Here is a 24,891-nt window from a genome sequence, read left to right on the forward strand (position 1 = left end):
TCTCGATGGTGAGACTCCCTCTGATAAAGGGGTCTCGATGGTCAGACTCCCTCTGATAAAGAGGTCCCGATGGTGAGACTCCCTCTGATAAAGAGGTGCCAATGGTGAGACTCCCTCTGATAAAGGGGTCTCGATGGTCAGACTACCTCTGATAAAGGGGTCTCGATGGTCAGACTCCCTCTGATAAAGAGGTCTCGATGGTCAGACTCCCTCTGATAAAGAGGTCTCGATGGTGAGACTCCCTCTGATAAAGAGATCCCGATGGTGAGACTCCCTCTGATAAAGAGGTCTCGATGGTCAGACTCCCTCTGATAAAGGGGTCTCGATGGTCAGACTCCCTCTGATAAAGGGGTCTCGATGGTGAGACTCCCTCTGATACAGAGGTCTCGATGGTCAGACTCCCTCTGATAAAGAGGTCTCGATGGACAGACTCCCTCTGATACAGAGGTCTCGATGGTGAGACTCCCTCTGATACAGAGGTCTCGATGGTGAGACTCCCTCTGATAAAGGGGTCTCGATGGTGAGACTCCCTCTGATAAAGAGGTCCCGATGGTCAGACTCCCTCTGATAAAGAGGTCTCGATGGACAGACTCCCTCTGATACAGAGGTCTCGATGGTGAGACTCCCTCTGATACAGAGGTCTCGATGGTGAGACTCCCTCTGATAAAGAGGTCCCGATGGTCAGACTCCCTCTGATAAAGAGGTCCCGATGGTGAGACTCCCTCTGATAAAGGGGTCTCGATGGTGAGACTCCCTCTGATAAAGAGGTCCCGATGGTGAGACTCCCTCTGATACAGAGGTCCCGATGGTGAGACTCCCTCTGATAAAGAGGTCTCGATGGTGAGACTCCCTCTGATAAAGAGGTCTCGATGGACAGAGTCCCTCTGATAAAGAGGTCTCGATGGACAGACTCCCTCTGATAAGAGGTCTCGATGGTGAGACACCCCCTGATAAAGAGGTCCCAACGGTGAGACTCCCTCTGATAAAGGGGTCTCGATGGTGAGACTCCCTCTGATAAAGGGGTCCCGATGGTGAGACTCCCTCTGATAAAGAGGTCTCGATGGTGAGACTCCCTCTGATAAAGAGGTCTCGATGGACAGACTCCCTCTGATAAAGAGGTCTCGATGGTGAGACACCCCCTGATAAAGAGGTCCCAACGGTGAGACTCCCTCTGATAAAGGGGTCTCGATGGTGAGACTCCCTCTGATAAAGGGGTCTCGATGGTGAGACTCCCTCTGATAAAGGGGTCTCGATGGTCAGACTCCCTCTGATAAAGAGGTCCCGATGGTGAGACTCCCTCTGATAAAGAGGTCTCGATGGTGAGACTCCCTCTGATACAGAGGTCTCGATGGTGAGACTCCCTCTGATAAAGGGGTCTCGATGGTCAGACTCCCTCTGATAAAGAGGTCTCGATGGACAGACTCCCTCTGATAAAGAGGTCCCGATGATGAGACTCCCTCTGATAAAGAGGTCTCGATGGTCAGACTCCCTCTGATAAAGAGGTCCCGATGGTGAGACTCCCTCTGATAAAGGGGTCTCGATGGTGAGACTCCCTCTGATAAAGAGGTCCCGATGATGAGACTCCCTCTGTGTCAGCTGTGGCTCAGTTGGCAGAACACTCGCTTCTGAGTCAGAAGGTTGTGGGTTCAAGTAGGGACTTGAGCACATAAAAAAGCTAGGCTAACACTCCAGTGCAGTACTGAGGGAGCGCCGCACTGTCGGAGGGGCAATAGTGAGGGAGCGCTGCACTGTCGGAGGGGCAATAGTGAGGGAGCGCCGCACTGTCGGAGGGGCAATAGTGAGGGAGCGCTGCACTGTCGGAGGGGCAGTACTGAGGGAGCGCCGCACTGTCGGAGGGGCAGTGCTGAGGGAGCGCTGCACTGTCGGAGGGGCGGTACTGAGGGAGCGCCGCACTGTCAGAGGGGCAGTACTGAGGGAGCGCCGCACTGTCGGAGGTGCCATCTTTCGGATGAGATGTTAAACCGAGGCCCCGTCTGCTCTCTCAGGTGGATGTAAAGGATCCCGCGGCCACTATTGGAAGAAGAGCAGGGGGGAGTTCTCCCCAACATCACTAAAACAGATGATCCGGTCATTATCACATTGCTGTTTGTGGGAGCTTGCTGTGCGCAAATTGGCTGCTGCGTTTCCCACATTACAACAGTGACCACACTTCAAAAAGTACTTCATTGGCTGTAAAGCGCTTTGGGATGTTCTGAGGTGGTGAAAGGCGCTATACACAGAACACAGAAACCCCACAGTGCAGATAGAGGCCATTTCGGCCCATCGAGCCTGCACCGACACATATCCCACCCTATCCCCGTAACCCCACGTATTTAATCCCCCTAACACTAAGGGTCAATTTATCATAGCCAATCAACCTAACCCGCACATCTTTGGACTGTGGGAGGAAACCGGAGCACCCGGAGGAAACCCACGCAAACACGGGGAGAATGTGCAAACTCCACACAGACAGTCACCCGAGGCCGGATTTGAACCCGGGTCCCTGGCGCTGTGAGGCAACAGTGCTAACCACTATGCCACCGTGCTGTAGAAATGCAAATCTTTCTTTCTTTCTGATAAAGGGGTCTCGATGGTCAGACTCCCTCTGATAAAGGGGTCTCGATGGTCAGACTCCCTCTGATAAAGGGGTCTCGATGGTGAGACTCCCTCTGATAAAGGGGTCCCGATGGTGAGACTCCCTCTAATAAAGAGGTCTCGATGGTGAGACTCCCTCTGATAAAGAGGTGCCAATGGTGAGACTCCCTCTGATAAAGGGGTCTCGATGGTGAGACTCCCTCTGATAAAGAGGTCTCGATGGTGAGACTCCCTCTGATAAAGGGGTCTCGATGGTGAGACTCCCTCTGATAAAGAGGTCTCGATGGTGAGACTCCCTCTGATAAAGGGGTCTCGATGGTGAGACTCCCTCTGATAAAGGGGTCTCGATGGTCAGACTCCCTCTGATAAAGAGGTCCCGATGGTGAGACTCCCTCTGATAAAGAGGTCCCGATGGTGAGGCTCCCTCTGATAAAGAGGTCTCGATGGTGAGACTCCCTCTGATAAAGGGGTCTCGATGGTGAGACTCCCTCTGATAAAGGGGTCTCGATGGTGAGATTCCCTCTGATAAAGAGGTCTCGATGGTGAGACTCCCTCTGATAAAGAGGTCTCGATGGTGAGACTCCCTCTGATAAAGGGGTCTCGATGGTGAGACTCCCTCTGATAAAGGGGTCTCGATGGTGAGATTCCCTCTGATAAAGAGGTCTCGATGGTCAGACTCCCTCTGATAAAGAGGTCTCGATGGTGAGACTCCCTCTGATAAAGGGGTCTCGATGGTGAGACTCCCTCTGATAAAGAGGTCCCGATGGTGAGACTCCCTCTGATAAAGAGGTCTCGATGGTGAGACTCCCTCTGATACAGAGGTCTCGATGGTGAGACTCCCTCTGATAAAGAGGTCCCGATGGTGAGACTCCCTCTGATAAAGAGGTCCCGATGGTGAGACTCCCTCTGATAAAGAGGTCCCAATGGTGAGACTCCCTCTGATAAAGAGGTCTCGATGGTGAGACTCCCTCTGATAAAGAGGTCTCGATGGTGAGACTCCCTCTGATAAAGAGGTCCCGATGGTGAGACTCCCTCTGATAAAGAGGTCCCAATGGTGAGACTCCCTCTGATAAAGAGGTCTCGATGGTGAGACTCCCTCTGATAAAGAGGTCTCGATGGTGAGACTCCCTCTGATAAAGAGGTCTCGATGGTGAGACTCCCTCTGATAAAGAGGCCCCGATGGTAAGATTTATTATTTGAAAGGGCCCCGATGGTAAGACTCTGTCTGAGTTGTTTCCTCTATTATTCCCAATCCCGCTCTTCCCTAATCTGTTGTTTCCCCCCTCTCCCCCGACCAGATAAAAAATGCAGCGGCCAATGTTTTGCGGGAGACCTGGCTGATCTACAAACACATGAAGCTGCTGAAGAAGATCGACCACGCCAAAGTGAGGAAGCACCAGAGGAAATTCCTGCAGGCCATTCACCAGTGAGTTCAGCGGAAGGAGCAGTCACACGGACCCTGCACTCAGGGGACCAGTATACAGGAGCATAGGCAATACCCGGGAGTGAGTTACAGGCTGGAATCTAATCGGGGGGTTCGGGGGGCTTATATATAGAATAACAGATACCCGGGAGTGAGTTACAGGCTGGAATCTAATCGAGGGGTTCGGGGGGTTTATATATAGAATAACAGATACCCAGGAGTGAGTTACAGGCTGGAATCTGATCGAGGGGTTCGGGGGGTTTATATATAGAATAACAGATACCTGGGAGTGAGTTACAGGCTGGAATCTGATCGAGGGGTTCGGGGGGTTTATATATAGAATAACGGATACCTGGGAGTGAGTTACAGGCTGGAATCTGATCGAGGGGTTCAGGGGGGTTTATATATAGAATAACAGATACCCGGGAGTGAGTTACAGGCTGGAATCTAATCGGGGGGTTCAGGGGGTTTATATATAGAGTAACAGATACCCGGGAGTGAGTTACAGGCTGGAATCTAATCGAGGAGTTCGTGTGGTTTATATATATATAGAATAACAGATACCCGGGAGTGAGTTACAGGCTGGAATCTAATCGAGGGGTTCAGGGGGTTTATATATAGAATAACGGATACCCGGGAGTTAGTTACAGGCTGGAATCTAATCGAGGAGTTCGAGGGAGTTTATATATAGAATAACAGATACCCGCGAGTGAGTTACAGGCTGGAATCTAATCGAGGGGTTCGGGGGGTTTATATATAGAATAACAGATACCCGGGAGCGAGTTACAGGCTGGAATCTAATCGAGGGGTTCGGGGGGGTTTATATATAGAATAACAGATACCCGGGAGTGAGTTACAGGCTGGAATCTAATCGAGGCGTTTGGGGGGTTTATATATAGAATAACAGATACTTGGGAGTGAGTTACAGGCTGGAATCTAATCGAGTGGTTCGGGGGGTTTATATATAGAATAACAGATACCCGGGAATGAATTACAGGCTGGAATCTAATCGAGGAGTTCAGGGGGGGTTTATATATAGAATAACAGATACCCGGGAGTGAGTTACAGGCTGGAATCTAATCGAGGGGTTCAGGGGGGGTTTATAGATAGAATAACAGATACCCGGGAGTGAGATACAGGCTGGAATCTAATCGAGGAGTTCAGGGGGGGTTTATATATAGAATAACAGATACCCGGGAGTGAGTTACAGGCTGGAATCTAATCGAGGAGTTCAGGGCGGGTTTATATATAGAATAACAGATACCTGGGAATGAGTTACAGGCTGGAATCTAATCGAGGAGTTCAGGGGGGGTTTATATATAGAATAACAGATACCCGGGAGTGAGTTACAGACTGGAATCTAATCGAGCGCTTCAGAGGTGTTTATATATAGAATAACAGATACCCGGGAGTGAGTTACAGGCGGGAATCTAATCGAGGGGTTCGGTGGGGTTTATATATAGAATAACAGATACCCGGGAGTGAGTTACAGGCTGGAATCTAATCGAGGGGTTCAGGGGGGGTTTATATATAGAATAACAGATACTCGGGAGTGAGTTACAGGCTGGAATCTAATCGAGGGGTTCAGGGGGGGTTTATAGATAGAATAACAGATACCCGGGAGTGAGATACAGGCTGGAATCTAATCGAGGAGTTCAGGGGGGGGTTTATATATAGAATAACAGATACCCGGGAGTGAGTTACAGGCGGGAATCTAATCGAGGGGTTCGGTGGGGTTTATATATAGAATAACAGATACCCGGGAGTGAGTTACAGGCTGGAATCTAATCGAGGAGTTCAGGGGGGGTTTATATATAGAATAACAGATACCCGGGAGTGAGTTACAGGCTGGAATCTAATCGAGGGGTTCGGGGGGTTTATATATAGAATAACAGATACCCGGGAGTGAGATACAGGCTGGAATCTAATCGAGGGGTTTGGGGGGGGTTTATATATAGAATAACAGATACCCGGGAGTGAGATACAGGCTGGAATCTAATCGAGGGGTTCAGGGGGGGGTTTATATATAGAATAACAGATACCCGGGAGTGAGTTACAGGCGGGAATCTAATCGAGGGGTTTGGGGGGGTTTATAGATAGAATAACAGATACCCGTGAGTGAGTTACAGGCTGGAATCTAATCGAGGGGTTTGGGGGGGTTTATAGATAGAATAACAGATACCCGGGAGTGAGATACAGGCTGGAATCTAATCGAGGGGTTCAGGGGGGGGTTTATAGATAGAATAACAGATACCCGGGAGTGAGATACAGTTCCTGCTCCTGGTCACTAGCCAGTGACCATTGCTGGCAAGCCTGTGTATGTGTTGGGCGATGACAGGAGCAGGCTTGGCTCAGCCTGGCACTTCGGAGGGGAGGGGGGAGGGGGTGTAGAAAATTACATGGAATGTTAAAGTGTATCGCTGCTCAGCTACCAGGATAAAAGGCTTGTTCTGACGGGCTGAAAAGTAGGGTGGCGCCCAGTGCCATTGAGTGGTAGGCGACACACTGACACCCAGCGAGTTGCCTATCTCCGCCAGGATGGGAGGGGCTGTGTGGTGGGCAGGCAGATCTCCACGGGACGTATGAATCCTGTGCAGTACTGCATTCAGTTCTGGGCACCGCACCTCAGAAAGGATATATTGGTCTTGGAGGGGGTTCAGCGCAGATTCACCAGGATGATACACGGGGGCTAAAACAGTTAAATTACGAGGACAGGCTGCACAGACTGGGCTTGTATTCCCTTGAGTTTAGAAGATTAAGGGGTGATCTCATCGAAGTGTTTAAGATGATTAAAGGATTTGATGAGGTTGATAGAGAGAAACTATTTCCTCCGATGGGAATATCAAGAACAAGGGAACATAATCTTAAAATTAGAGCGAGGCCTTTCGGGAGTGAAATCAGGAAGCACAGCTTCATTACAAAGTGTGGTGGAAATCTGCAACTCACTCCACAAAAGGCTGTGGATGCTGGGGTCAATTGGAGCTTTCAAGACTGAGATTGATAGATGTTTGCTCGGTAAGGGGATTAAGGGAGAACGGAGTAAAGGTGCAGATCACCAACGATCTGATTGAATGGCTGTACAGGCTCGATGGGCTGAATGGTCACCTCCTGTTCGTAGTTGACCACTTTAACACTGTTCATGACCTCTGATAGCCATAGGTCGGGCCATCCCATCCTGTCCAGGGAGGATAGTTTGGGAGACCCACAAGAAGGGAGAGGTGGGGAGTGAGAGTGTTCACACGGGGGGGAGTGAGAGTGTTCACACGGGGGGGGGGGGGGAGCGGAGAGAGGGGAGTGAGAGTGTTCACACGGGGGGGGGGGGAGCGGAGAGAGGGGAGTGAGAGTGTTCACACGGGGGGGGGGAGCGGAGAGAGGGGAGTGAGAGTGTTCACACGGGGGGAGAGGGGGGAATAAGAGTTGACGTAAGAAAACTACTAGGCCCTTGGTCAGAGTATTAAACAAGGCTTTAATCGACTGTTTCACAACATGGAAATCTAGTTGTCCTTCACTAGTTCCTGTTTACAAAATGTCCTGAGCAAGCTGGGCCCGTGCCCGAGTATTTATACTCTCCCTGGACAGCGCCAACAGCAGGCCGCCCAGTATATTTCATAAGTAATTTCTACATGAATGGCAAGATTCATATCAAGAGTGTTCACATGGTGGGAGAGTGGGGAGTGAGAGTGGGGAGCGGGGAGAGGGAGTGGGGAGAGGTGGGGAGTGGGTGTGGGGAGAGGTGGAGAGTGGGGAGCGGGGAGAGGGAGTGGGGAGTGGGAGTGGGGAGAGGGGGAGTGGGTGTGGGGAGAGATGGGGAGTGGGACTGGTCCCATTTGTTGCATTCAGCTGTTGTGACGAGCTCTATTTTTATGTTTATCATGCAGACTTCGCAACGTGAAGATGGAGCAGAGGAAGCTCAGCGACCAGGCAAACACTCTGGTCGATCTCTCAAAGGTAATATTCATGGAAAGAAACAAAATTCTTCTTGGTGGTGGGGTATGGTGGTGGGGGGGGGGGGGGAGCCAGAGTGAGGGGGTTGGGACAGCTCACGGTCCCTCAGGCCCCTTTCAATTCCACCCAATCACCATCTTGCCTTGCACCCCCAATGCCTCAATCAGTAAAGGTACTGAGGCACACAGAGCAGGAAGATCCCAGGTTCCATCCCCGGTCAGCTGACCTCAGGAGGTGGTCCAGTTGGCCTCAGTGCTTCTGAGATCAGGAGGGGGGGCAAAATAACTATCCTTTGAACCCCACCCCCCCCCGCCCCACAACTAAACGTGGGCTGAGGACGGGCTCGGCACTGATGCTCCCCTTGGTCGACGACTGTCTGGCCTCGCGGGCGAAGGAGGGGCGCTTGGTGCCGGTACCGGGGTGCGTACCCCACCAGTGAGGGTCCACACCTTTTGGCGGGGCGGGGGGGGAGGATAAGCGAAGGTTGGGACAAGAACCGGCAGCAGCTTAGCAGCGTCACAACAGTCAGAGTCAGACGTAACGGGGGGATTATTCTGAAGCCGCACACAGGTATTAAACGGGCATGAGCGTGCTTTAAATGATTGCAGGATTATATCTGTGTGGCAGGAGCCTCTCGGCCTGTGCCGGGTTAATCCCACCGTCCGTTCCAGCTCATTTCATTCTCCTGCCTCTCGTTTCGGTTCACCTCTGCCCCCTGATTGTGGCCATGGTAACAAGCAGCTTTTTAATCCAATTGCAGATCTTTATGTAATTCAATTAGAAATCCTCAACACCGGGAACGGCCAACTCAGGGAACGTCACCAAAACGCACAGCTCTACCCAAAATGCATCCTGCATTATTTTATTTTAAATGATTGCATGAGTAAAGCGAGTGGCATCAGGAAATCTGATCTTCCTTTCAGGATTTACTTCAAGGTGCAAGCAGGGTAGAGCTGGTGACTTTTTCTCTCGTTCTTTCTATAAGGAGCAGTACAGGGAGCTTTACTCTGTAAGTAACCCCTGCTGTATCTTCAACCGTGGCTCAGTGGGCAGCACTCTCTCGCCTCAGAGTCAGAAGGTTGTTGGTTCGCAGCCCCACTCCACAGACTTCAGTACATAATCCAGGCCAACACTCCCAGTGCAGTACTGAAGGAGCACAGCACTGTTGGAGGGGCGGGACTGAGGGAGCGCCGCACTGTCGGAGGGGCAGTACTGAGGGAGCGCCGCACTGTCGGAGGGGCAGTACTGAAGGAGCACAGCACTGTTGGAGGGGCGGGACTGAGGGAGCGCCGCACTGTCGGAGGGGCAGTACTGAGGGAGCGCCGCACTGTCGGAGGTGCCGTCTTTTGGATGAGACGTTAAACTGAAGACCTGTCTGCTCTCTCAGGTGAACGTAAAAGATCCCATGGCAATTTTCGAAGAAGAGCAGGGGGGTGCTCCCTGGTGTCCTGGGCCAATATTTATCCCTCAACCAACTTCACTAGAGATTGTGATAATCTGGTCATTATCACATTGCTGTGGGATCTTGCTGCGCATAAATTACAACATGGACTACAGTACAAAAGGAGGTTCTGAGGATATAGTAAGATACACAGGGGGGAATGGGGGAGTGAGATATACAGGGGGGAATGGGGGAGTGAGATATACAGGGGAGTATGGGGGAGTGAGATATACAGGGGGGAATGGGGGTGTGAGATATACAGGGGGGAATGGGGGAGTGAGATATACAGGGGGGAATGGGGGAGTGAGATATACAGGGGGGAATGGGGGTGTGAGATATACAGGGGGAAATGGGGGAGTGAGATATACAGGGGGGAATGGGGGAGTGAGATATACAGGGGGGAATGGGGGAGTGAGATATACAGGGGGGTATGGGGGAGTGAGATATACAGGGGGGAATGGGGGAGTGAGATATACAGGGGGGAATGGGGGGGTGAGATATACAGGGGGGAATGGGGGAGTGAGATATACAGGGGGGAATGGGGGAGATATACAGCGGGGAATGAGATATACAGGGGGGAATGGGGGAGTGAGATATACAGGGGGGAATGGGTGTGTGAGATATACAGGGGGGAATGGGGGAGTGAGATATACAGGGGGGAATGGGGGAGTGAGATATACAGGGGGGAATGGGGGAGTGAGATATACAGGGGGGAATGGGGGAGTGAGATATACAGGGGGGAATGGGGGTGTGAGATATACAGGGGGGAATGGGGGAGTGAGATATACAGGGGGGAATGAGGGAGTGAGATATACAGGGGGGAATGGGGGAGTGAGATATACAGGGGGGAATGGGGGAGTGAGATATACAGGGGGGAATGGGGGAGTGAGATATACAGGGGGGAATGGGGGAGTGAGATATACAGGGGGGAATGGGGGAGTGAGATATACAGGGGGGAATGGGGGTGTGAGATATACAGGGGGGAATGGGGGAGTGAGATATACAGGGGGGAATGGGGGAGTGAGATATACAGGGGGGAATGGGGGAGTGAGATATACAGGGGGGAATGGGGGAGTGAGATATACAGGGGGGAATGGGGGAGTGAGATATACAGGGGGGAATGGGGGAGTGAGATATACAGGGGGGAATGGGGGAGTGAGATATACAGGGGGGAATGGGGGAGTGAGATATACAGGGGGGAATGGGGGAGTGAGATATACAGGGGGGAATGGGGGAGTGAGATATACAGGGGGGAATGGGGGAGTGAGATATACAGGGGGGAATGGGGGAGTGAGATATACAGGGGGGAATGGGGGAGTGAGATATACAGGGGGGAATGGGGGAGTGAGATATACAGGGGGGAATGGGGGAGTGAGATATACAGGGGGGAATGGGGGAGTGAGATATACAGGGGGGAATGGGGGAGTGAGATATACAGGGGGGAATGGGGGAGTGAGATATACAGGGGGGAATGGGGGAGTGAGATATACAGGGGGGAATGGGGGAGTGAGATATACAGGGGGGAATGGGGGAGTGAGATATACAGGGGGGAATGGGGGAGTGAGATATACAGGGGGGAATGGAGTGAGATATACAGGGGGGAATGGGGGAGTGAGATATACAGGGGGGAATGGGGGAGTGAGATATACAGGGGGGAATGGGGGAGTGAGATATACAGGGGGGAATGGGGGAGTGAGATATACAGGGGGAGGGGAGTGTGAGATATACAGGGGGGAATGGCTGTGAGGGCAGTGGCTGACACTGTGCCCGTTAGGTGCCCTGTTGTCAGATTAACAGTGTTATGTTGTGAAGTGTTGAGATTCAGTGCTGAGAGGCGCCAGTGATTTATTTCATGGGTGCATGGCTCCACCGTGAGGTGTCTAATGTAAATTACAGGCACGAGTCTCAGTGTAGGGGCTTGACAGGGTAGAGGCAGAGAGGATGTTTCCCCTCGTGGGGGAATCTAGAACTCGGGGGCATAGTTTCAGAATAAGGGGTCGCCCATTTAAATCGGAAACGAGGAGGAATTCCTTCTCTCAGAGGGTCGTGAATCTTTGGAATTCTCTTCCCCAGAGAGCTGTGGAGGCTGGGTCATTGAATATATTTAAGGTGGAGATCGACAGATTTTTGAACGGTAAGGGAGTCGAGGGTTATGGGGAGCGGGCAGGGAAGTGGAGTTGAGGCCAAGATCAGATCAGCCATGATCTTATTGAATGGCAGAGCAGGCTCGAGGGGCCAAATGACCTACTCCTGCTCCTACGTCTTATGTATGTAAAGAAGGAATCTCATTTCAAGTGGTACTTTGTGAATATCGAACTGGATCGAGGTATGTGAGCGTTGGGAACGGCAGAATTTTCCTCCTTTTGCAATATGGCGTCAACATCAAGAACTCCCAGCTCAGGGACAGCAGACATTAGACTCGGAGTAAAGAGCCCTGACTCACTTCATGTAGAAGAAAACCAGCAACATATTGCGGATGCTGGAAATCTGAAAGAGAAAGAGAGAATGCTGGAAACGCTCGGCAGGTCAGGCAGCACCTTTAGAGAGAACCAGGGGGAGATGAGGAGAATAGTTTCACACAGCGAGTTGTGATCGGGAATGCGCTGCTTGAAAGGGCGGTGGACGCAAATTCAATAGTGACTTTCAACAACAGCAACTGGCATTTTATACAGCACCTTTAACATAGTAAAACCTCCCAAGGTAGGTTTTGAGAAGTGTCTTAAAGGAGGAGAGTCGGAGAGGTTTAGGGAGGGAATTCCAGAGCTGAGGGCCCAGGCGGCTGAAGGCACGGCCGCCAAGCGAAGGAAGTGGGGGATGCGCAAAAGGCCAGAATTGAAGGAAAGCGGAGATCTCTGAGGGTTTTAGGGGTGGAGGAAACATAGAAGAAACATAGAAGATAGGAGCAGGAGAAGGTCATTCAGCCCCTCGAGCCTGCTCCGCCATTCAATGCGATCATGGCTGATCATCCAAGTTCAGTACCCTGTCCCTGCCTTCTCCCCATATCCCTTGATCCCTTTAGCCTTAAGAAATACATCCAACTCCTTCTTGAATATATTTAATGAATTGGCCTCTACTGCCTTCTGTGGTAGAGAATTCCACAGGTTCACCACTCTCTGGGTGAAGAAATTCCTCCTCATTTCTGTCCTAAATGGCTTACCCCTTATCCTTAGACTGTGACCCCTGGTTCCGGACTCCCCGACCATCGGGAACATCCTTCCTGCATCTAGTGTGCCCAGTCCTGTCAGAATTTTATAAGTTTCAATGAGATCCCCTCTCATTCTTCTAAACTCCAGCGAGTACAAGCCCAATCGACCCAATCTCTCCTCATACGTCATTCCTGCCATCCCAGGTATCAGTATGGTGAATCTTCGCTGCACTCCCTCCATGGCAAGAACATCCTTCCTCAGATAAAGCGACCAAAACTGCACACAATACTCAAGATGTGGTCTCACCAAGGCCCTGTACAACTGCAGCAAGACATCCTTGTTCCTGTACTCAAACCCTCTCGCTACGAAGGCCAACATGCCATTTGCCTTCTTAACCGCCTGCTGCACCTGCATGCTTACCTTCAGCGGCTGGTGCACAAGGACACCCAGGTCTCGTTGCACTTCTCCTTCTCCCAATCTATTGCCATTCAGATAATAATCTGCCTTCCTGTTTTTGCCACCAAAGTGGATAACCTCACATTTATCCACGTTATATTGCATCTGCCATGCTTTTGCCCAATCACCCAACCTGTCCAAATCATCCTGGAGTTTCTCGGCATCCCCCTCACAGCACACACGCCCACCCAGCTTTGTGTCGTCTGCAAATTTTGGAGATATTACATCTAGTTCCCTTGTCTAGATCATTAATATAGATTGTGAATAGCTGGGGCCCAAAGACTGATCCCTGCGGTACCCCACTAGTCACTGCCTGCCACTCAGAAAAAGACCCGCTTATTCCAACTCTTTGCTTTCTGTCTGCCAACACAATGGAGGAGATCACAATGATAGGGAGGGTGACGTAAGAAAACTACTGGGCACTTGGTCTAAACGTTAAACAAAGCTTTAATCAACTGTTTTACAACATGGAGGTCTAGTTGTGTCCTTCACTAGTTCCTGTTAAGAATGTCCTGCGCAAGCTGGGCCCGTGCCCGAGTATTTATACTCTCCCTGGACAGCACCACCCGCAGGCCGCTCAGTATTATTTCATAAGTCTTTCTTTCATGAATGACTGATTCATGTCGGAGGGTGTTGAGGCCATGGAGGGATTTGAACAGAAGGATGAGAACTTTAAATTCGAGGTGTTGCCAGACGAGAAGCCAATGTAGGGCAGCGAGCACAGGGGGTGATGGGTGAACGGGACTGGGTGTGAGTTAGGATACAGGGCAGTGAGCACAGGGGGTGATGGGTGAACGGGACTGGGTGTGAGTTAGGATACAGGGCAGTGAGCACAGGGGGTGATGGGTGAACGGGACTCGGTGCGAGTTAGGACACGGGGCAGTGAGCACAGGGGCGATGGGTGAACGGGACTCAGTGCGAGTTAGGATACGGGGGCAGTGAGCACAGGGGGTGATGGGTGAACGGGACTCGGTGTGAGTTAGGACACGGGGCAGTGAGCACAGGGGGTGATGGGTGAATGGGACTCGGTGCGAGTTAGGACACGGGGCAGTGAGCACAGGGGGTGATGGGTGAACGGGACTGGGTGTGAGTTAGGACACGGGCAACGAGCACAGGGGGCGATGGGTGAACGGGACTCGGTGTGAGTTAGGACACGGGGCAGTGAGCACAGGAGGTGATGGGTGAACGGGACTCGGTGCGAGTTAGGACACAGGGCAGTGAGCACAGGGGGTGATGGGTGAACGGGACTGGGTGTGAGTTAGGACACGGGGGCAGTGAGCACAGGGGGCGATGGGTGAACGGGACTGGGTGTGAGTTAGGACACGGGTCAGTGAGCACAGGGGGTGATGGGTGAACGGGACTGGGTGTGAGTTAGGACACGGGGCAGTGAGCACAGGGGGTGATGGGTGAACGGGACTCGGTGTGAGTTAGGACACGGGGCAGTGAGCACAGGGGGTGATGGGTGAACGGGACTCGGTGCGAGTTAGGACACGGGGCAGTGAGCACAGGGGGTGATGGGTGAACGGGACTCGGTGCGAGTTAGGACACGGGGCAGTGAGCACAGGGGGTGATGGGTGAACGGGACTGGGTGTGAGTTAGGACACGGGGGCAGTGAGCACAGGGGGTGATGGGTGAACGGGACTCAGTGCGAGATAGGACACGGGGCAGTGAGCACAGGGAGTGATGGGTGAACGGGACTGGGTGTGAGTTAGGACACGGGGGCAGTGAGCACAGGGGGTGATGGGTGAACGGGACTCGGTGCGAGTTAGGACACGGGGGCAGCGAGCACAGGGGGTGATAGGTGAACGGGACTCAGTGCGAGATAGGACACGGGGCAGTGAGCATAGGGGGTGATGGGTGAACGGGACTGGGTGTGAGTTAGGACACGGGGCAGTGAGCACAGAGGGGTGATGGGTGAACGGGCCTGGGTGTGAGTTAGGACATGGGGCAGTGAGCACAGGGGGTGATGGGTGAACGGGACTGGGTGTGAGTTAGGACACGGGGCAGTGAGCACAGGGGGTGATGGGTGAACGGGACTGGGTGTGAGTTAGGACACGGGGCAGTGAGCACAGGGGGTGATGGGTGAACGGGACTGGGTGTGAGTTAGGACACGGGGCAGTGAGCACAGGGGGTGATGGGTGAACGGGACTGGGTGTGAATTAGGACACGGGGGCAGCAGAGGACAGGGGGTGATGGGTGAACGGGACTGGGTGTGAGTTAGGACACGGGGCAGTGAGCACGGGGTGATGGGTGAACGGGACTGGGTGTGAGTTAGGACACGGGGGCAGCGAGCACAGGGGGTGATGGGTGAACGGGACTGGGTGCGAGATAGGAAAACGGCGGCAGAGTTTTGGATGAGCTGAAGTGGGTAGGTGGGAGCCAGCCAGAGGAACAGTGGAACTTTTGGTCTCCTCACCTAAGGAAGGATATACTTGCCTTAGAGGTGGTGCAGCGAAGGTTCACCAGACTGGTTCCTGGGATGGGGGAATTGTCCTCTGAGAAGAGATTGAGTAGACTAGGCCTATATTCCCTAGAATTTAGAAGAATTGAGAGGTGATCTCATTGAAACAGACAAAATTCTTACAGGGCTTGACAGAGTAGATGCTGAGAGGCTGTTTCCCCCTGGCTGGAGAGTCTAGAACCAGGGGTCACAGTCTCAGGATAAGGGGTCGGCCATTGAGGACTGAGAGGAGGAGGAATTTCTTCACTCAGAGGGTGGGGAATCTTTGGAATTCTCTACCCCAGAGGCAATATGGTTCTCTGTAAACTTTCATGCCAATAAAGCATTTGAATTGGAATTGGATTGAATTGGACTGTGGAGGCTCAGTCGTTGAGTATATTCAAGACAGAGATCGATAGATTTTTGAATATTAAGGGAATCAAGGGATATGGGGATAGTGGTAAAAGATCAGCCATGATCTTAGTGAATGGTGGAGTGGGCTCGAGCTGTTATGAATTGTCGGGAGTCTGGAGGTGGAAAAAGTATGGGTGAGGGTTTTGGCAGCAGATGGGCTGAGATGGGCGATGCTAAGGAGGTGGAGTCGGTGGTATTGGTGAGGGAGAGGAACGCGGAGATGAGGATAGGAGGAATGCTGCAAAAGCTCTTGACCATCCCTCCGAGCAGCTCTGATACTAAACGTCACTGCTCTTTGTGTGTGTGTGTGTGTGTGTCCGTCCCAGATGCAGACGATCATGTACGACCTGATCACAGAGCTGAACGATCGCGGCGAGGACCTGGAGAAGCAGATCGTGAGCCTGGAGAACAAGCTGGAGGGGCTGACCAGCAGCTTCCACGCCTTGCCGGGCATGATCGCCAACACCCTGCGCCAGCAGCAGCAGCAGCTCCTCAGCGCCATCGCCGAGGCGGGCAGTGCCCAGGGCGGCTCCCAGCGCTCCGACAGCCAGCTGGGACTCAGCTCTGCCTCCTTCCCGACCCCTTGCACCAGCTCCAGCAGCTGTTAGGGCCCCCCCGAACCTTGGACCGGGATCGATTTTCCGTTCCCCCACCACCCCACCCCCCACACACACTTCCCCCCTCACCACCCTCCTCCCGGCTGACTACACGAACAGGAAGAGACGAGGACGCGGGCAGACAGGGGTCAGAGGTTTCGTCGAACTCGGCCCCCGCGCACTGGCTCGAAGGGGTGCAGATGCTCCATGCCGTCCCTCTCCGCTGCAACCCCCCACACCCTCAGCTCCTTCCAAGTTGCAGCCAGGCGAACGGGAACGCGTTCAGTTCCGAAGCAAGGACGGCGAGCGTGCTGGGCGCAGGGCTGATCCCGCTGGCCAGGGAGTGGACACGAGGATTGCCTTTCAACAGGAGCGGAGACCCAGTTGTTTTTAAACAACAGAAACCGTGCTCGTCACCAGGAGAGGAGAAGCCAATCAGGAGCGTTCCTGTCGCCAAACCGATTTTTTAAAAAAGATATATATATATAATAACAAAAAAATATATAAAACAAAATAAGCACAACACGACGAGTGACAGACACCATGCCTCTTCACCGGTGGGTGTGACTCTCAGCGTTACCCTGCCCGGCTTAGCTTGGCTCGGTCCGTCGCATGAAGGAGGCCCTGGGTTCTAGACCCACTCCGGGATTTCAGCCCATGATCCAGGCCAACGCTCCAGTGCAGCAGTGAGGGAGCATTATCGGAGGGGCGGTACTGAGGGAGCGCAGCACTGTCGGAAGGTCGGCACTGAGGGAGTGCCGCACTGTCGGAGGGGCGGTACTGAGGGAGCGCTGCACTGTCGGAGGGGCGGTACTGAGGGAGCGCTGCACTGTCGGAGGGGCAGTACTGACTGAGCGCCGCACTGTCGGAGGGGCGGTACTGAGGGAGCGCCGCACTGTCGCAGGGGCAGTACTGAGGGAGCGCCACACTGTCAGAGGGTCAGTCCTGAGGGAGCGCTGCACTGTCGGAGGGGCAGTACTGAGGGAGCGCTGCACTGTCGGAGGGGTAGTACTGAGGGAGCGCTGCACTGTCGGAAAGGCAGTACTGAGGGAGCGCTGCACTGTCGGAGGGGCAGTGCTGAGGGAGCGCAGCACTGTCGGAGAAGCAGTACTGAGGGAGCGCCGCACTGTTGGAGGGGCGGTACTGAGGGAGTGCCGCACTGTCGGAGAAGCAGTACTGAGGGAGCGCAGCACTGTCGGAGAAGCAGTACTGAGGGAGCGCCGCACTGTCGGAGGGGCAGTACTGAGGGAGCGCCGCACTGTCGGAGGGGCAGTACTGAGGGAGTGATGGGCTGTCGGAGGTGCCGAGATTAAACCGAGTGCCCCATCCAGACTGCCTGTCTGGGTGGATGTTAAAGATCCCACAGCCAAGCTGTGGATGGGCTGAACGGCCTCCTTTGTTGCTAGGGGGAGATCTCCCCAGTGTCCTGGGGCCAACATCACCCCCCCATCCCAGCCCCCTCAACCTAGAAAAAAACAGATTAACTGGTCATCCATCCCGATTCAACAGAAAAAGACGAGAGATTCCCGAGGAGGAAATCATCCAATGAGCAGGTGCGAAGGGGAGAAAAATACTTGGCTTCTCTCCTGGCATTTCCAGCGAGTTTTTTTTTTTAATTATTAAAGAACCGGCGGCCACGATCCTTCTGCTCCCACGACGATGCAACGGCAGCGGATGAATTAGATTTGATGCAAAGGTTTTTGCCTGCCGATCTGCTGGGGGTGGTGTGAGCAAGTTGAACGGGGAGCGGCGTCGCTGCGCTGTGGGTGGGTGGGAGGGACAGAGAGAGAGGGAGACACCATTCTCAGACGCTTTCAAAAGGTGTGTTTTTTTTTAAAGGGCAGAGAGACTGCTACATAGAAATATACAGCACAGAAACAGGCCATTCGTGGCCGCAACAAGAAAATGTAGTTGCACCTTGCCTCCGCGGTGCCTCGTTCTTTTATTCATAAAAAGAAGACGTGAGAGGTTAACCTGACTACAGGGAGGAGGATGTCAAAAAACCCAAAGGGACTTAAGACACTTTAAGGGATTTAAGACACATTAACAGTATCTGTACTCACTCGATATCTGTATGGCGGATTGCTTCAGTATTTTTGCAGCTGTTAAACTGTCCAGGGCTGGCAATAGACCACATTCTGTGTGAAAAATGAGTGTAAACCAGAGTGGGTGACAGTGTGGTTACATTTTTTTAACTCCCCTCGCCCCCCACCCTCTCCTGACTCACACTGCGGGGGGGGGGGGGGGCCAGGGGAAGATACAGGCACCACAGGCATTGACTGCCACCCCCCCCACCCTCGCCCCATTCTTCAATTACGAGCCCAGACGGTGAGCGACGGAGGGCTATTCGCCCCTGGAAGGCATCGCGGCCGAGCCTGTCCTTTTCCCCCAGTGTCCGGGCCGGCACCTCACCTTCCCCAGCAGCATCACCGGACGGCGACCAGGAATTGAAAGCCTGGCTGGTTTTACCCCTCTTCCCCCCCGCCGCCCCCCCCACCCCACTCCTTCTCCGAACCAAAGACAGATTTTAATTTGAATGCAGATTTGCTATTGTTTGCCCACCACTTGTTGATTTCCCCGCCCTCTGTCACTTTTCTTAACCTGATCAGCATTTCCCTTTTTTTCCTGTTGGCATTCTGATGGAACGCAATTCAGGGCTAAGGTAATGGTGCTGTGGGACTAATTGGACAGTGACATAATTAAACTCACTACGCACTTGATTTGAGTATAAAGCGAGGCTTTAATCAACTTATTTCAGAACATGGAAGTCTAGTTGTACTTCACTAGCTCCTTGTCTTTACAAAATGTCCCTGGAAAGCTGGGGCCAATGCCCGAGTATTTATACTCCCTGAACGGCGCCACCAGCTGGCCGTCCAGTGTTATTTCATAGGTAGTTTCTCGATGATGAGATTTTTGACGGACAGCTCTCTCAAAGAGCCGGCACAGGCACGATGGGCCAAATGGCCTCCTTCTGTGCTGTATGATTCTATGGGAGGTGCGGATCACGATGTCCAAAGCTGCTGCCCTCTCTGGCATGCCCTCTCCTGCCCGTCTTGCCAAGAGCCCGTGTGACTGATTTTGCACTGCCGCAGATGCTAGTGGCAGCCCTGGATTGTCTGGTGTTTGGGTACTTGACTCGGTCACTGTATACCTTTCCTCCTGTCCTTGTCTCGGTCATGTCGCTGGCCTCAGGCTGGGAGGGGAGGGGGGGGTGATGCGGGTGGGGTAGGGGTTTGGGCAGCCGAAACAACAAAGACCCGCAGTGCAAGGATCCCACCAAGATTGAAAAGAGTAGGAGAAAAGTAGCTTTTGGAAGCCACGGTTGGATTTTAAAACCTGCAGGTTTTAAAAGAGGCTGAGAGACAAGTAAGTTCGCAGATGACACGAAAATTGGTGGAGTGGTAAATAGCGAGGAGGGAAGCCTCAGGCTACAGGATGATATAGACGGGTTGGTTAGATGGGCAGAACAGTGGCAAATGGAATTAAATCCTGAAAAGTGTGAGGTGATGCATTTTGGAGGACTAACAAGGCAAGGGAATACACAATGAATGGTAGGACCCTAGGAAGGACAGAGGATCAGAGGGACCTTGGTGTGCATGTACATAGATCCCTGAAGGCAGCAGGACAAGTAGATAAGGTGGTTAAGAAGGCATATGGGATACTTGCCTTCATTAGCCGAGGCATAGAATATAAGAGCAGGGAGGTTATGATGGAGCTGTACAAAACGCTAGTTAGGCCTCAGCTGGAATACTGTGTGCAGTTCTGGTCGCCACACTATAGGAAGGATGTGATTGCATTGGAGAGGGTGCAGAGGAGATTCACCAGGATGTTACCTGGGCTGGAGCGCTTCAGCTATGAAGAGAGACTGGACAGGCTGGGGTTGTTTTCCTTAGAGCAGAGAAGGCTGAGGGGGGACCTGATTGAGGTGTACAACATTATGAGGGGCATAGATAGGGTAGATAGAAAGGAACTTTTCCCCTTAGTAGAGGGGTCAATAACCAGGGGGCATAGTTTCAAGGTAAGGGGCAGGAGGTTTAGAGGGGATTTGAGGAAGAACTTTTTCACCCAGAGGGTGGTTGGAATCTGGAACTCACTGCCTGAAAGGGTGGTAGAGGCAGGAACCCTCACAACATTCAAGAAGCATTTAGATGAGCACTTGAAATGCCATAGCATACAAGGCTACGGACCAAGTGCTGGAAAATGGGATTAGAATAGACTGGGCTTGATGGCCGGCGCGGACACGATGGGCCGAAGGGCCTCTCTGTGCTGTATAACTCCATGACTCTATGAGGGGAAGAATATCCACACGTTTGAGGTCTGGAGGAGGAATGAGTTAGATTAGGAGAATCTAATCTAATGAGTCTGGATTTCAACACTGAGGCTGCGGGGAGCAGGAAGGTTGTGTAGGGCGGCAGGGGGAGGTGGGGGCGGATTGGGAGCTTAGGAGGGACGAGAGACGAGTTCAGAGAAGCGCTGATCTCAGTAGGGTCGACAAATAGAGACGAGAGGTTGCAACAGAGAGATTATGTTGAAGGCTAGAGGTGGGAGAGAGACCACCGAACAGAGGACAGACAATCTGGCATTCTGTCCCGACCAGGGGAGAGATGTGAGAAGGTGGGCAGACGTGCAAAAGTCGTGGAGAGAGTGCGGGCTCAAAGAGCTGATAGAAATGGGCTTTTCATTGCCTCGCGGGAGGTTGTGAGCAGGAAGGGGGTCTGAAGGAAGGTGGTGACCATAGAGTGGAATCACCAGCTAAGCATAGTAGGGGTAGGGGGGGAATTGGAAATGGGCGGGAATGTGATTTGAGATCCTGGGGAACGGATGTCTTTTTTAAAATACGTTCATGGGATGTGGGCGTCGCTGGCAAGGCTGGCATTTATTGCCCATCCCTAGTTGCCCCTTGAGAAGGTGGTGGTGAGCCGCCTTCTTGAACCACTGCAGTCCGTGTGGTGAAGGTGCTCCCACAGTGCTGTTAGGGAGGGAGTTCCAGGATTTTGACCCAGCGACGAAATATTTCCAAGTCGGGATGGTGTGTGTGACTTGGAGGGGAACTTGGAGGTGGTGGTGTTCCCATGCGCCTGCTGCCCTTGTCCTTCTAGGTGGAAGAGGTGGCGGGTTTGGGAGGTGCTGCCGAAGAAGCCTTGGCGAGTTGCTGCAGTGCATCTTGTAGATGGTTGAGGAGTAGGAGACGGTGCGATGAGTCTGGATTCCAATCCAGTGAGGGTGTGTAGGACGGGGGACGTGCGCGGGGAGACTGAGTGTTTATGAGGGACAATGAGGAGAGAATAGAGCTCACACGCCCCGCATGATACTCAGTTCCATTGACTGGAACAGAATGTCAAGCATGTAACGGGCGGCAAATGTGATTCCGCCTGTTGCCCGAGTCTCCGATATCATCCCGAGTGAGTGAAGGAGGCCATTGACACAGGGAAGGGGAAACAGGAATAGAGGTGTGGCGGGGGTGGATAAAGGCAGTGACAAACCACGATCAGCAGCACGGAGGAAATCAGGTAACAGTCGATAGTAGGGGACTATATAATGATAACTTGTTTAGAATTGCACGGCTTAAAAGCTAGAATTATCCTTCTATTAACTGCCTGGATAACTGTTTGCAATATCCAACTACCCTAACCTTGGTCAGACTCTTAGAGATTTTTTTATTTTTTTATCTGTACGGCAAATTTTAAAGTATTTTAAAAAGTGGTTCAGCCAAAGTTCGGGATTTGATTTATCCCTTTAAGTCAGATCGATTAAAAGCAAAGTGAAAGTAACATTCTTCTCTCGCCTGGTGATGATTTAATTTCAGCTACTTTCCGCGGATTATTCAGCGTGTGTCTGTATAAGTTGCTTCCTGTTACTCTGACTCGCATCGATATATATCGATGTATGTATGTATAATGGGTCACTCATTTATTCTGGGACAAAAACAATGTACACTACAAATGGCCACCAATCTGGGACAATCAGGTCAATTAATGTACACTACAAATGGCTACCAATCTAGGACAATGGGGTCAATTAATGTACACTACAAATGGCTACCAATCTAGGACAATGGGGTCAATTAATGTACACTACAAATGGCTACCAATCTAGGACAATGGGGTCAATTAATGTACATTACAAATGGTTACCAATCTAGGACAATGGGGTCAATTAACGTACACTACAAATGGTTACCAATCTAGGACAATGGGGTCAATTAATGTACACTACAAATGGCTACCAATCTGGGACAATGAGGTCAATTAATGTACACTACAAATGGTTACCAATCTAGGACAATGGGGTCAATTAACGTACACTACAAATGGTTACCAATCTAGGACAATGGGGTCAATTAACGTACACTACAAATGGTTACTAATCTAGGACAATGAGGTCAATTAATGTACACTACAAATGGCCACCACTCTGGGCCAATGGGGTCAATTAATGTACACTACAAATGGCTACCAATCTGGGTCAATGGGGTCAATTAATGCACACTACAAATGGCCACCAATCTGGGACAATGAGGTCAATTAATGTACACTACAAATGGTTACCAATCTAGGACAATGGGGTCAATTAACGTACACTACAAATGGCTACCAATCTAGGACAATGGGGTCAATTAATGTACACTACAAATGGTTACCAATCTAGGTCAATGGGGTCAATTAATGCACACTACAAATGGCCACCAATCTGGGACAATGAGGTCAATTAATGTACACTACAAATGGCTACCAATCTGGGACAATGAGGTCAATTAATGTACACTACAAATGGTTACCAATCTAGGACAATGGGGTCAATTAACGTACACTACAAATGGCTACCAATCTAGGACAATGGGGTCAATTAATGTACACTACAAATGGTTACCAATCTAGGACAATGGGGTCAATTAATGCACACTACAAATGGCCACCAATCTGGGCCAATGGGGTCAATTAATGTACACTACAAATGGCTACCAATCTGGGTCAATGGGGTCAATTAATGCACACTACAAATGGCCACCAATCTGGGACAATGAGGTCAATTAATGTACACTACAAATGGTTACCAATCTAGGACAATGGGGTCAATTAACGTACACTACAAATGGCTACCAATCTAGGACAATGGGGTCAATTAATGTACACTACAAATGGTTACCAATCTAGGTCAATGGGGTCAATTAATGCACACTACAAATGGCCACCAATCTGGGACAATGAGGTCAATTAATGTACACTACAAATGGTTACCAATCTAGGACAATGGGGTCAATTAATGTACACTACAAATGGCTACCAATCTAGGACAATGGGGTCAATTAATGAACACTACAAATGACTACCAATCTGGGTCAATGGGGTCAATTAATGTACACTACAAATGGCCACCAATCTGGGACAATGGGGTCAATTAACGTACACTACAAATGGCTACCAATCTAGGACAATGGGGTCAATTAATGTACACTACAAATGACTACCAATCTGGGTCAATGGGGTCAATTAAGGTACACTACAAATGGCCACCAATCTGGGACAATGAGGTCAATTAATGTACACTACAAATGGTTACCAATATAGGACAATGGGGTCAATTAACGTACACTACAAATGGCTACCAATCTAGGACAATGGGGTCAATTAATGTACACTACAAATGGTTACCAATCTAGGACAATGGGGTCAATTAACGTACACTACAAATGGTTACCAATCTAGGACAATGCGGTCAATTAATGTACACTACAAATGGCGACCAATCTGGGACAATGAGGTCAATTAATGTACACTACAAATGGCCAACACTCTGGGCCAATGGGGTCAATTAATGTACACTACAAATGGCTACCAATCTGGGTCAATGGGGTCAATTAATGCACACTACGAATGGCCACCAATCTGGGACAATGAGGTCAATTAATGTACACTACAAATGGTTACCAATCCAGGACAATGGGGTCAATTAACGTACACTACAAATGGCTACCAATCTAGGACAATGGGGTCAATTAATGTACACTACAAATGGTTACCAATTTAGGACAATGGGGTCAATTAATGTACACTACAAATGGTTACCAATCTGGGACAATGAGGTCAATTAATGTACACTACAAATGGCCACCACTCTGGGCCAATGGGGTCAATTAATGTACACTACCAATGGCTACCAATCTGGGTCAATGGGGTCAATTAATGTACACTGCAAATGACCACCAATCTGGGACAATGGGGTCAATTAATGTACACTACAAGTGGCCACCAATCTGGGACAATGGGGTCAATTAATGTACACTACAAATGGCTACCAATCTGGGACAATGGGGTCAATTAATGTACACCACAAATGGCTACCAATATAGGACAATGGGGTCAATTAAAGTACACTACAAATGGCTACCAATCTGAGACAATGCGGTCAATTAATGTACACTACAAATGGCTACC

The 24,891-nt window shown here is 51.3% G+C and overlaps 1 protein-coding gene across 1 annotated transcript in view; it reads left to right on the plus strand.

The window, feature by feature from the left end:
* Positions 1 to 22,231, plus strand: part of LOC147086425 (small conductance calcium-activated potassium channel protein 3-like) — a 154,452-nt gene extending 132,221 nt beyond the window's left edge. Inside the window, exons 6-8 of the mRNA XM_085978530.1 lie at positions 3,894 to 4,021; positions 7,897 to 7,966; positions 16,187 to 22,231. Of these exons, the coding sequence (XP_085834656.1) occupies positions 3,894 to 4,021; positions 7,897 to 7,966; positions 16,187 to 16,468 (480 nt within the window). The 3' untranslated portion in view covers positions 16,469 to 22,231. The remainder of the gene's footprint in view (positions 1 to 3,893; positions 4,022 to 7,896; positions 7,967 to 16,186) is intronic.
* The last annotated feature ends 2,660 nt before the right edge of the window (positions 22,232 to 24,891 follow it).

This window comes from Somniosus microcephalus, unplaced genomic scaffold (assembly GCF_052327205.1).
Source record: "Somniosus microcephalus isolate GS21.2 unplaced genomic scaffold, FLI_Smic_1.0 unresolved_chr7, whole genome shotgun sequence".
In the NCBI taxonomy this organism is placed as follows: domain Eukaryota; kingdom Metazoa; phylum Chordata; class Chondrichthyes; order Squaliformes; family Somniosidae; genus Somniosus; species Somniosus microcephalus.